Here is a 13,934-nt window from a genome sequence, read left to right as displayed (position 1 = left end):
AGAGGCTACACCAGCTCCAGTGTGGGTGCTGCGGGCTCCACGGTTTGGACAAATGCGGCTGACCTGTACCCCGTGTCACAGTGTCTCTGCCCTGGTCTCCTCTGTGCCCGGGCTCATCCCCTCTCCTCCCGCCTTGGCGGCTGCCAGTCTTTTACTCTCAGCTGGTTTTTAATCTAAGGCGTGTCTCTATCAATTATGTTTAACGACTAGGTCGCACTGCCTTTTGTATATGCATATTCCATAATTTGCTTGGCTGGTGATCTGTTGATGAACACAATTAGTTTCTGCTGTTCACTGTCAGAATTAGTGAATTAGCGGGCTGGTGCACTTCCTGCCCACCTCCGGACCGTGCTGAGGCCCCCCGCAGGGGGTGGGCTGGGCGGAGGGTGTGTGCTGAGGCCCCCCCGCAGGGGGTGGGCTGGGCGGAGGGTGTGTGCTTACGTGGCCCAGTGAAGAGTTAGAAGTACGATAGTTCATGAGCTCGCTGTTGCCCTCCACCCTTCCCGCCCCACCTGTGGGGCAAGGCTGTGACTGGGTTTCTGGAAGCCGGCACTAACCCTCGCTCTTCTGCCCAGAACTGCAGAACCGCCGCGTGCCTGAACGTCACCTGCTGGCTGAGGGACCCGCAGGCCCGAGGGGAGTACTTCCTGAACGTGTCCACCAGGGTCTGGAACGGCACGTTCGCCGCCGTGAGTATCAGCCACCTCTCCGAGCCCATGGCTAGCAAGGGGTGGTGAGCCCCGCCTCTGGCGACAGTGGTGTTCCGGCTAATGTCAGGGGCGCCCAAATCACGGGGAGCAGCCCCGCCCGGAAGGCACTGCGCCTCCTCTCTTCCCGCAGCCCGCGCAGCCTGGCTGTGCCCTGAGTCCCCTGCGCGCCCAGAAAACGGCTGCTCCTCAGACGCCAGGCCCGCCTCCCGCAGAGCTGGGCACGGGGCCAGGGTGCCCTCTGCTGCCTGGGGTGTGAGGCCCGGCCGTGCGTGTCTGACGCCCTCGTCTCCTGCTCCGCACCCAAGTGCAAATGCGCATGGCGCTGTGCCCCTCCCTGGACGCCCCGAGGACTGTCTGACCGATCTCACACCACCCAGCGTGGATCTGACCCGAGGGCTCCCCTTTCTGTGTGGGACGGGGACCCCGCTCTGCTGGGTCGCCCTCGGCTGGTGAAGTGCACATGCCGCCCTCGAAGTCATTTCAAGCTCGTGAGGAGTCTGAAGGAAGTGCCAAAGCCGTGTCCGTGTGTCCTCCGCCCGGCAGGTGGCACAGTGCCAGCAGAGGGGCTGGGAGCAGAGGGGCTAGGAGCCCCTGTCAGTCTGGAGGGGACCCCAAGAATGGGCTCCTCAAACCTGATTGCGTCCCTGGCTCTGACTGAGGCAGCCAAACAGGAACGTAGTCAGAAGCCTCCAGGGCCCTGTGGTGGATTTTTCATCTTTATTTTAACGGACGCATCAGCCCTCACGGTGCTCACGCTGCAGCCTCTCCCCTCCTGTAACCACGTCATGGCCTCTCCCGCAATCCCCAGGCCCTGCTGTGCAGTTTTGTGTCACATTAGAGAGCTGAGCTCCCAAGGCACGTGTCCCTGGAACCGAGATCTAAGCACTGCTCGGGATACAGACGTCGCAGAGAGGACTAGCGAGGCGGGACGGGGCGGGGTGGTCAGGCTGGAGAGTGGCCGCTGCTTCTCCCGTCTCTCATTCCGCCTCCTCGTTAGCTGCACCGGCTCGTGGGCCTTGAGGGCCCCAAAGCCCGCCCTAATCATCCCCTCGCCCGGCTGCCCAGGTCGGTGCTGGGTTTCGCCGGCGGGCTGGCTCCCTGGGCTGGAGGAGCACGTTTCCGGGCGGCAGCCTGGCCAGCTGGGACGGACGGAGACGGACCGCGGCCACCGACACGCAAGCGGCCGGCTCTGCGAAATGCATTGGATCTTCTTGAGTTTCTTTAAAGCTTCCTCATTTTAACGGTCACTTGTAACCTTTACAAGTAGCGGCCCAGAGGTTTTCAGAAGAAAAACAGTTTTGTTTCTGGGAACAGAGTTCTGAAGAAAGCATAATACTGAGGCTTTGCAACGTGACCGTGATGATGGTTGAACTGAGACGGCCACCCTGAGAGTCACCGCCGGGTACCAAGTCCTGTTCACCTTCTTCCCTCGCCAGCGCCAAATGCCCGTCTGCGCCTTGCCCTTCGGCCATTTCTACAGCACAGGGGATGTTCTCAGGCCACTGGCGGCCCCGTCTAAACCCTGGTCTCGGTTCTGCATCAGAACCTGACGCTCCGAGCGGTGCAGGCGGTTTCGTGACCAAGCGGCTGCTGCTTCCCCGCACGGCGCCCTTGGCCGCCTTCTGTGAGGAAAAGCCTGCCGAGGGCTCGTCTCTCCGCTCTCGGGTGTGCAGGCTGTGTGCACCGGCCACGGCACGCCAGCCCCGCAGACGACACCTGTGAGCCTGTGCGGGGGGCCTGCCTTGGCAGGGCAGGTGACCAGTGTTGTAAGGCGCTTCTTACATCTTTAGTCGACAGAGACTACGAAACCAGCCATCACGTAGCTCAGAGGACTTAAAAAGATGTTTAAACCATTATCAATTCTCTCAATGTTCCCCCAGAAAGATATGTTTCTGAGACCAGGGATCAGGGTTCATTTCGGACGCAGTGAACCCTGTTGAGGGGATGAGGTAGAGTCATGGGAGACCGGGCCCCGGGAAGAAAGGCCGCTGCCCCCTTCTTGGAGACACAGTCCCTCTTTCTGGCTCCCGGATAGAGTCCAGCAGATGACCCCACGGAGCACACTGAATCCTGTTCCCGGGGACCAGAGAATTGAGTCCTGGTAGCCCGGGCATGTGTGCGCATCCTTGGCTCTGGGCACTGTGTACCCTGTTTCCAAGCAAGCCCCAGGCCCAGGGCCTGCACGACAGAGAAAAGAATATACGCATCAGTGACGTAACCAATGAAACAGATTTTTATAATAGATCCAGGAGTGTATGTAAAGTGATTTCATCTAGGTTACTAGAAACGTTAGCATAGAACACATGTGCTTCCTATGTACCTCCCCGCATTTCAGTATTTTTTATAGACATGCTCAGATGAGGAAATCCGAAACGATTGGTCCTGTTACAGGCATGACCAGAGGTTCCGGGCGTCCGCTGTGGACGTGCGTGGTCAAGCGTACTTTCAAGCAGTGTAGTATTCCATGCGTACCCAGGAAGACAAACTCTCTTCCCTTTTTAACCTGCTCTTTCATCCCCCTGTGTCACTTTCTCAGGTAAATAGATAAAAATATCGAGTTTGCTTTTTTCCTTTTCTATGACAGCGGACATCCACTGTTCTTTGCTTTTGGTTTCAGGGACACACGTGGTGGTCAGACCATCATGGACTTTACCGAGTGTCCCCCCGATGCCCCGGTACCCACCTGAACCACACGTAGTCACTGATGACACAATGCTATTGGCTGTAACCCCTATGCTGTAGTTTACATCCTTTGTATGTCACCTTTCACCCAGCCCGCCAACTGTCCGTCTGTTCTCTATGAGTCTGTTCCCCTGGCAACTGTCCGTCTGTTCTCTGTATGTGAGTCTGTTCCCGTTAAAAATATTGAGTTTGCAATTTTCCCTAGGCTGCAAACTTACGTTTTCAGAAATCTGTGCTACAGTCTTGCCCAATATAAAACTGTGTGTCTCAGCCTGCTCTGCAATCCTGTTTTAAGTGAGAGCCACCTGGGGAGATGTCTGCCCCACCCCCGAGCCAGGGCTCGAGGGCTGGGCAGGGCCGTCACCCACACGTGGAAATTCCTAGGCACTGGGGGGTGGGCCTGCCACCTGCCACCTGCCACCGGGTTCCGGACAGAGTGTCTTGGGGCCTCAGATGGGGATTGACTTGTCCTCGTCTACAAGGAAGTTGGTGAGGAACGAGCGCCCGGAGGCTCGTGCGCCGCCTTCGGCTGGGTGAACATTCTCTCTGCTCACGTTGCAGGCGTCCTTCCAGACGGTGCGGCTGGCGGCCTCTGCAGAGGTGGACACCTACAACCCGCAGATCTACGTGGTCGAGGACAGCACAGTGTCGGTGAGCACGGCCGCCGCGGGCTCTGTTCCGGACGCGGGGAGGGGGCACCAGAGTAGCTCGCTGGCTCTCCAGCATTCGGTGTTACCACGGGGAGCCTCTGGCGAGGGTGCTGGCAAAGCTGGGTCGGAAGTGACGCCCACGTGGCACAGCTGAGGGACCGGCACCGGGGCCTGCTTCCTCCTCACGCCGACACCAAGCAGCTCCCAGCCAGGACGCCACGTCAGCTTAGCTGAACCTTCTAGCGCAGCGCTTTGGGAAGAGCAGTGCTAGAGCGTGCTCAGTACATGAGGCCTTCACCAGAGGCCTCTCTTCCTCAGTGGTATTCCTCAAGCCAGACACTGCGCTGTCCGAATGCCCATTCATTGGGTCTCACAGCCTAGAACACCATAAATGCCCCCCTTGATTTATAAAAAAAGAATAAAGGTTTTGCAAAGAAATGTCCTTGCGGAGGAACAAAGGCTGGCTGTTGGGGGAGCTGGCACCGGACGCGTTTCCTCCGCCCTAAACCCCGGTTGGACTATGCCACACTCGCCGATAGCAGAGCGCCTGGCCCAGCTCTCTGCTGGCGGAGCCTGAGCATTTCCTCCCAAAGCTTTTGTTAGAAATTGGAAGGCGGGTTGAGACTTCCCCCAGGGTCCCCCCAGGTCGGCTGGGCCTGCTAGCTGCCCAAGCCTTGCACTAGGCGACCAGGCCGGTGGCCCTGAGTTCTGGCCCCTCTCCCTGCCCGAGGGTGGAGCTCGAAGCCCAGCTGCCCCTCCTCCCTGGGAAGGTGATTCCACCCAGGGGGATGCTTTTCTGACTCCAGACCCTCCCCCAAGGACCACGCCCTCTCTGCGAGGCTGGGGCCTGGAAAATCGGAGGTAGAACAAAGGAGATGTCTCTGGTCTTCACTTCAGTTTCAGGGTGCTGCGAACTCAGACTGGGCGAAGCACAGGAGAGATTTTTAAATTCGTTTGAGAACAATAGACTGTTCAGACAATACCTGGGTTTTTGCTGAAGTTGTAGTTTTGGGGTTTTGTTTGTTTGTTTTTTAGGAAGCAGTATTAAATAAATGTATCAACTGAAATTTAACAATTTTCCTGAACCCTTTAGGAAACTTTTTCTGGTTTTCTCTACGCAATACTGATACATAACAGAGGCCGACTCTCCCTTTATCGTGTCTATAAAAGTAGTTATTGACTCCAAATAGAAATCGAGTCATTTTTCAAGTAACATTTAGAACCCAGATAATAAACTGCTGTGTCCCTCCAGGTAGATACGTGACTGAAATTTATTTGAACCCCAGACCCATCTACAAATCGGGCACAGTCATTTCATGCCCGCGGGCCCTGCAGACCCAGGGACCCCAGATGAGGAAGCTCTGGGGCAGAGGGCAGGAGAGAACCCCCTCTCTCGGCCACGCAGCAGTGAGCCGAGCGAACTATAGCTGCCGTTGTCCTAAATTTATGAAGCCTCGATTTAGCTCTTGAAGATACAAATGAAAAGAAATCCAGCCACCACAAGGCCAGATTCGAGTTTAGCTCGACTTAGGCGCTCTGGGGTGCAAAGCAGCTACTGCCGCTGTCATCCAGTGTCGAGCCAAGAAAATGAACTGGGCTTTGTCCCCGGCAGCGCTCTGAGAGTGTGCTTTGTGGAGGAAATGGTTGCAGCTCTGTCTATAATTAAAAAAAAAAAAAAAAAAAAAAAAACACAACGAAAGGACACGGCGCTGCCGCCGGAACGCAAGGTCAGCCGGTCCAGCACGGCCACGGAGACTGCCAGGGAGTGGCCGCAAAGAATGTGGCCTCGAGGGCCGTTTTACTGCTGAGACGGACAACCTGAGCCCCGGGAGACTGTCCTCAACAATCCATGTCACACCACCGCGAGTGGCAGCATTTCCGGAGCCGACTTCCGAGTAGTTTCTGGGTTGAACCTCAAGGCGTTTGGGTTGCTAACTTGGCCTTTGACTCCACTCCCCAAGCCCTCCAAACACGGCCACTGGACGAGGAAACTGCAGGAAACTGGAGTGGCCGGGTCATGAACAGCGCGTCCGAGCTGGTGACACGACGTATCGGCTACGCGCTGGTGCGGGAGGGGAGGGGACACCGTGTTCCTTGCCTGAACTTGCAGGGAGCACTTTCTCTGGAACCCGCACTGCACGGGTTTGAGGAACTCGATCCCGAGCGGGTCACCACGCCTTTCCAGACCGCACTGTAGAGTGTGTACAATCAGGGGCCTAGACCGCCTTGTGTCCGGTGCCGACGTTGGTTAACTCAGGCCTTGCGTCTCCCTGCCCACAGATCCCCCTCACGATAACGAAGCCCCACGAGAAAGCTGAAGTACCCACCGGAGTTATAGTAGGAAGTGTCATCGCGGGACTCCTTTTGCTACTGATCCTGGTGGCTGTTTTGTGGAAGGTAAGAACACTTTGCTATTGAAAGGGACGGAGCCCCCGAGGCCCTCCGTTTGACCTTCCTGGCTGAAGAGCAGCCTCGAGTTTCATACGGCACCTCCGCTCCCCCCAAAACGGCAGAGCAAGTTCCTTCAAAGGTCTCACTCGTGTCCTGGAAAACAATCGGGGAGGACTCTATCCCCTTGGCCCTGTCATTTTTTACCCCCAAACTTCCTTTCATCTGAACCCCTGAATGTTTTGTTCAATAGCAGAGAAATACATCCAGAAAAATTAACTTGATGCAATTGAGTTCAACTCTCTGGGAAGGAACCTCCTCCCCGAAGGGCTGATTCCTGGTCAGGCCAGACACCACCCGCCACAGCCCTGGTGACTCCCCGGGTGCTTTCGGGGACGTGGTCGTTAGTGAAGAGGGTCTAAGGGCCCATACAAAATGAGCCATAGGCGGTAACATTTTTACATCTTCATCCTACAGCTTGGCTTCTTCAAAAGAAAATATGAAAAAATGACCAAAAACCCAGATGAGGTTGACGACACCACAGAACTGAGCAGCTGAGCGCCAGCCTGATCCTGTGGTGGCCGCAGGCCGCCCCCCAGCGTTTGCCATTGGCGTGCACGTTGGTTAGGTCTGTGCTTTGCAATGTAATGGGTAAACTAGCCTAATGTTTTATTTCAAGAAAACCGCAGGTCAGTTTGGGAAAAAGAAATTGGGGGGTGGGGGGTGGGAAGATGAAGGGTCCAAGACTTATTTTATATGGAAAAGGGTCCCTATGCTGGCTGGTCCAGAATTTACGTTATCCTACGTACTGTGTCAGAAAGGGGAAATGCTTACAGACATGCCGTGTTCTAAACAAAAACATAACCTTTCTTAGATTTTTGGGGGGAAACTCAATTGTGTGAGATGATCGGTTGTTTTAATCAGCCACAAAGTGGGAGTGTTGGGATGGGTAGGGAACTGGCTTGGACACTCCCGTTGGGGGAAAACACAGGTCCTCACGCTCATCCGAAGTGGACAGTGTTCTGCAACAACTGTTTACAGAGGCAGTAAAACGTGTGGTCACCGCCACGCTGCCCCCCGCCCCCGCCCCGTCTCCCTACGACGCACTGATGAACCCTCCTGGGCAGCTGGAGCATGTCCCCTGCCAGGACGTCTCCATTGACATGGGCAGAGGGAGTTCAGGGACCGCAGCACCAAAACCTGTGACACCGTTTCCGGTACAACCCCGCCTGTAGGAGGATCCGACTGTGTTGGAGGAAGAAGGAGGAAGTTTCCTGTCTCTGGGAGAGCTCACAGCTGGCTGCCCTGGCTGGCTGGCAGGGACTTTGCAAAAGATGAATAACGTCTTTGGCATCTTTCCACGGTCCACCCTGAAACACCGCCCTGCGCCCTGGAGTCCCCGTCTTCTAGAAGTCCCCTGCAGCCTGCCTCTCCCGCAGTGGCCCGCAGTCACCCACTCCTTGACCCCTGTGTCCAAACACCTGTCTCAGCTGCTCTGCAACCGGGCGAGGGGGAGAAGCCGGCGCTCAGCGCACACCCGTGTGAACGTCGGGGAGCGGTTTTCGTGGACGGCTACACAAGTAGGAACAACACACCCGAGTGGATTTTTAATTGTTGGGACTTCACGCAGTGTAGACAAGGCAAAGACAGGCATTGTCTCAGGAATTTGCAAGAAGGTACAGAGACTGGACGTCACCAAATGGGTGGGAGTAGCCTCTGTGCTTATTAGTCTCCAGAGGACCTACGTGCGCAGAGTGAGCCTCACTTGGCAGGTTTGCTCACAAGCTAGATTCTCAGGTCCCATCGGGTCAGATGGGGATGAGGCCCCATCGTCCCTATTGTAACAAGCACCCGGGTGCTATGCTGGAAATGTCTCCTTCTGCGCTTTCGTCTCTGCTTCTGAGCCACACAACCTCGAGGGGTGGCGCAGGGGGACAGGGCACGGGCACAGCAGTCTGCCGATGCGGCTCACGGCTGACCTAAAGCTGCCGACAAGTCACTCCGCCTCTGTCCACGTCAGTGTCCTCATCGCGAAATGACGGGGAGACGGGCTTGGAGCTCAGCGGTGACACTCTTAGCTTGAAACGTCTAGGATCTGGGTTTCCTATAACACAGACGACAGCCCGCCAGGAATCCGACTTTAAAAAGAGGTCAGAGGATGACAGGTATTCATTTGCCTGGATGAGTCTGGCCCTGGGCCCCTGCCTGGCTCAGAGCTGAGCACACAGCGCTATGATTTATTTTGTATCTGACAAAATAAAAAAATAAAAAAATAAAGGGGGAAAAACAGCCATTAAATGTCAGGGCTTATAGCAAAAACAGCATGGTATTCTCCAGTTGGACGTCCAGAGCCCAATCCTTATAACAGCAGTTTGGATTAAACCTCGATTTCATTCCAGCAAAATTCGTATTAAAAAAGAGTGTGGAGGAGAAACCGGTCATTACGCTGATAGAGAGTATTTAATAAACCATGTAAGTGCTGCATGTACACGGAAACTAGTTCTTCGCTGTGCTTTGAGGAATGGTTTTGCCCTGCCTCGCCCTCCTTCAGCACCAGACCGAGCTCACCCACTCGGCGGGCTGGGGGCTGGGGGCTGGGGCAGGACCGAGGACGGCTGTCTTCCCGGAACTCCCTCCACGGACTAGTCGCTTCCTGCACACTGAGTAACTGAGCCTGTCTCTGAAGCCATCATCACACACACCCCCGGCATCACACAGACTGGGTTTCTCAGCCTCGGCACTGCTGATATCTGGGCGCAAGTGATTCTTTCCTGTTGGGGGCTGCCCTGTGCCTGGCAGGACCCTTAGCAGCAGCATCCCTGACCTCCCCCACCCGATGCTGGGAGCACCCTCGCCCCCTAGTGGTGACGATAGAAAACCGTCTCCAGCGTGGCCTGTCTCCTGGGCGGCAAGGCACCCTGATTGAGAACCACTGCACAGCAGCACCATGCGGCCTAAACAGGCAGCTTCCGTTGTCAGATGAGGATCAGAAGCAGAGGCTGTCTCTACCAACAGAGGGGCGTTGCTTATGCACTTTTCAGCAAAGGTGGGTATTCGCCAAAGAAAACACAACAAAGCATTATTTCAGAAGTTCTGCCTTCCTGGGCAGTCATGTTTTGTTCTGAAAGTAGTGCGTGGGCTTAGAAGGTGCCATTTTCCAGTTTCCGATTCATACATGGGCCACAGAGATCCGCAGGGCGACAGACACCACGCTGCCGCCTCCACCTGGCCGGGACTGTCACCAGGGAGCCGTCTGTGAAGGAGCTGGGGAGACTCGAAACTGGGCGTTTCAGCAGCCACGCGGGGACTTCCGATGCGCAGGCTGACTTCCACGACACAGTGCAAGTTACCCATTCCCAGATAAGAGTAAAGGAAACAAGCCAGTGTACTGTAATCGCGCCGGTGACTCTACTAAAAATTATTACAAAAGGTATCATTTTCTAGTGTGCTTATCTATTCAGATAGATAGCTACAAGTTAACGTAGGAAAAGCTAAACAATTAGGACATCATTCCACAGAAAGCAGGTCCCCTCAAACTGAACTCCCTGGTCCGTCTTTAACATTTCAACTTGCACACAGAAAATACTAGTACACACACTATTTTAGGACTAGGCCCTTCGTGTACAGCAACATATACCCATTTTGAAAAACTGAACATCTGGAGTAAAGATAAAGACGGGGTAAAATTTGAAATAAATACGAACATAAACTACTTTGAACCTTAGAAAATGAAAATGTAGCCATTGTGTAAATATTAAAAAATGGTTTCATATGTATCTGATGTATTTTGGCAGATAAAGTCAAAATATAAGTGTATATATTGCGCCACTATATTTGAATTGTATTTTTTAAAGACAAATTGTCTTGGATACTTTCTTTGATACATAATGTATATCTTTGTTAAGATGTAATAAGTATATTGTTTTTGATTAACTAGTTTTTGTCTTTTTCTCTCGGCCAAATATGTGAAAGTGAATGTCTGCGTGTTTGTACATAAAGTTGCAGAATTCCCCTGATTTCTGAGAAACAAAAACCATTCATGAGGGCTCATTAACGAGGTGAGAGTCCTCTCCAGTTCAAGTGTGAGAACCGGACAGAAAAGTCTCATGGAACTGGAGACCACTCCTTCCACACCACATTGTTGGATATCATTAAAAGCGTTTTCAGAACACCGCCATTCGCGTGGGAGTTTGAACTTTACGGCTCATGTGTCTTGCTCCCTACCTCGCACAATCAGGTGCTCGGGCGCATGTCCCTGACTCCACAAAGGGGGGGGACTCTGCTCTGACATCTCCCACTTCCGGCAGGGAGCACCCGTGTCTGCAGGGATCTTAACCTGTCTTCACAGGTGAGGGCCCAGGGGCCGAGCTTGGCGCCTCGCGGTGGTCCGCAGGGGGACCGCCTGTGACCAGGTGCAGATCCCGGAACCACCCGGACTATCGAATCGGAGTTGAACAAGACCCTGACAACTCCCAGGGCGTCAGTGTCTGAGAAGCACCGCTTGTCCCCTGAAGTCAAACGCGTGTGGGGATAACCCAGGGAGGGCATCGGCCGGCTGCCGCAACCTGAGGACACGGCCACCGCACAGCCGCCGCTTGTAATCTTGTAGCAAGCAAGAGGGTTTTGATGTTTTTGTTTTTAAGCTTTAAATAGACTGACATGGCCCTGGCCGGTTTGGCTCAGTGGTTAGAGCATCACCCTGAGGACCGGAGGGTCATGGGTGCAATTCCGGGTCAAGGGCACATACCTGGGTTGAAGGTCCATCCCTGGCCCCAGCTGGGGTCGTGCAGGAGACAACCAGTCAATGTCTCTCTCTCACATCAATGCTTCTCTCTCTTTTCCTCCCTCCCTCCCTCCCGCTCTATCTAAAATTCAGTGGAAACATATCCTCCAGTAAGAATTAACAATAAATAAACAAATATGCAGAAATTAATGTGCTGGAATTTCCAGCAAAACAGGAGGCACCTCAGGGTCACAGAGTGGCCACCACCGCACAGATGGCACATTTGTGCCAGGGCTGGGTGGTCCGAGCTGCCAGTTACGCCGATGCACAAACGCTCCATGTCAGGTGACACCTTCCCACGTCCACCTGGTAAACCGAGTCAGAGGGCAGCTAGGAAGCGTGCCGTGTGCCGTGCATTCACACCGCTCTGGACGGAAAGAACACGAGCTTCTGTTTGATCTGTCACGGAGCCGGGGAGGAGGCTGAGGGTGACCAGCCTTAAGGCCACCACTCTGTCCCACCTGGAGCCTAATTCCACCTAATCCATTGCTTAAAAATTAACTCCGTTTACTTATTCCACATCACCTCTTAAAGCAACAAGCGGCGTCTTTAAAAATGCCCTCATTCGACTATAACCCTTTAATATTCTAAACTAAGATACCAATTAAAGATGAAAAATCATCTAATCCAAAATCTGGGACTAATTTTTATCGAAGGCCCACTCCAACCTAACTTTAGAAAAAAATGGCTACTAACCAAATTACGCTTCTGGGTTCTGTGCAAAATAAAAGTAATCAAATAAAATCTAAAACTCAAGTCGCTCTGACTATAGCCCAGGCTCCACTGCCCCCTGCTGGGGGAACTACCTAACTACATCACACGAGTCATGGGCTGCCTAAGTCTGGGTACCACCTGTGGCCACACTGGGGTATTACACTGTTATTGATTATGTTCCCTGTGCTGTACTTCACATCCCGGTGACATTACCTGGAAATCGGCACATCTCAATCCCTTCACCTGTTTCACCCACCCCCAACCCCTCTCCACTCTGGTAACCACCTGTTTGTGTCCTGTATCTATGAGTCTGTTGTTTAGATTCCACATATAAGGGAAATCATACTGTATTTGTCTTTCTCTGACTTACTTAAATAAAATCATATAGCTGATAAGAGATTAATATCCAAAATACATAAAGAACATATACATCTTAAAATAAAAAACAAAACCTGATTTAAAAATGGGCAGAGGTGTCTGGCCGGTGTGGCTCGGTGGTCGAGCTCGACCCAGGCACCAAGAGGTCGCCTGTTGGATTCCTGGTCAGGACACGTGCCCAGGCTGTGGGCCGGATCCCCAGCGGGGGGCATGCAGGAGGTGGCTAATCCGTGTTCTTTCTCATCGATGTTTCTCTCTCTCCTTCTCCTTTCCTCTCTCTAAAATCAAAAGAGGGGGAAAAAATGGGCAGAGGACTTGAATACATTTCCAAAGAGAATCTACCAATGGCCGGTAGACACAGGAAAAGATGCTCAATGTCACTAATCATCAGAGAGATGCAAATTAAAATACAAGGTAGCTCCCCACACCTGCCGGAATGGCCGCCATCAGACAAATGCTGGCGAGGATGTGGAACTAGGGAGCCCTCGTGCACTGCTGCTGGAGTGCAGACCGGTGCAGCCACCGGGGAAAGTGGCATGGATGGTCCTAAAAAAATCAAAAATAAAACTACCATATGAACCAGCAATTCCACTTCTGGGTATTTATCCACTGAAAATAAAAACACTAAATCGAACAGCTATCTGCACCCCTAGGTTCATTGCAGCGTTGTTTACAATGGCCAAGACATGGACACAGCCCTGGCCAGTTTGGCTCAGTGGTTAGAGCGTCGGCCTGTGGTCCAGAGAGACCCAGGTTTGGTTCCCGCTAAGGGCACGTACCTCAGTTGCAGTCTGTCCCTGGCCCTGGCTGGGTTGTGCAGGTGGCAACCACTTGATGTGTCCCTTTCACGCTGAAGTTTCTCTCTCTCTCTCCCTCCTACTCTATCTGAACAAAAAATGGAAAAATGTCCTCGGGTGAGGATAAAAAAAAAAAGATACGGAAACAGCCCGAGTGCCTGAGGAGGGGCTGTAACGTACTCGGTGCTCAGTAACTGGCAGGCGCCCCTGCATGGGAGCGGGCGGGGTGCAGGAGAGAAGCTGCCCCTAACCCCTCACTCAGCCAGACACAGCTGCACCTCTGCAGACGGCTACGCATCCACCACATGTCTCAGGCATGTTGCCTGGGGCACAGACCACCAACAGCACATCTGGTGCATGTGTGGGCTAGACACTGGTGACAGAGACAGAAGTCCTGGCCTGAGGGGGTTCACAGTCTAGTGATGGAGACGAACTAACAGGGGTCACACACCGGGGGGCAGGAAGTGCCACAACAAAACAGAAAGCGGTGTAAGGGGACGGGATTCCAGGGACGAGGACGAGGGGGTGACATTCAATCAGGGACTGACGTGAAGTGAGGAAGCCCACAGGGACACGGAGGGGAGGAGCATTCCACAGGAAGGACAGGTAGAGGCCCTAAGGCAGACCAACTGGGAGCTGAGGAGGGAGGAGGCGAGAGAGGCGGGCAGGAGCGCCATCCTGTGGGCTGGCGGCCGTGGTGAGGTCTGTGTCCTCGGTTCCTAGGATGACAAAATGACCTACGTGGGGGACAGCACCAGGGACAGGGCCAGCAGCCCCAGTGACAGCCGGAGCAGCAGAGTGGTGGCCTGGACAGCAGAGGTCACAGTGGATC

At 53.9% G+C, this 13,934-nt stretch overlaps 1 protein-coding gene across 1 annotated transcript in view; it reads left to right on the top strand.

Annotated features, from left to right (window-relative positions):
* Positions 1-7,085, top strand: part of ITGA2 (integrin subunit alpha 2) — an 84,989-nt gene extending 77,904 nt beyond the window's left edge. Inside the window, exons 27-30 of the mRNA XM_036278809.1 lie at positions 576-689; positions 3,954-4,043; positions 6,323-6,439; positions 6,908-7,085. Of these exons, the coding sequence (XP_036134702.1) occupies positions 576-689; positions 3,954-4,043; positions 6,323-6,439; positions 6,908-6,988 (402 nt within the window). The 3' untranslated portion in view covers positions 6,989-7,085. The remainder of the gene's footprint in view (positions 1-575; positions 690-3,953; positions 4,044-6,322; positions 6,440-6,907) is intronic.
* Positions 7,086-13,934: the final 6,849 nt, after the last annotated feature.

Source organism: Molossus molossus, unplaced genomic scaffold (genome assembly GCF_014108415.1).
Source record: "Molossus molossus isolate mMolMol1 unplaced genomic scaffold, mMolMol1.p scaffold_m16_p_3, whole genome shotgun sequence".
NCBI classification, from domain to species: domain Eukaryota; kingdom Metazoa; phylum Chordata; class Mammalia; order Chiroptera; family Molossidae; genus Molossus; species Molossus molossus.
Note: the sequence above shows the minus strand (reverse complement) of the source record. Positions and strands in the feature narration are given on the sequence as shown.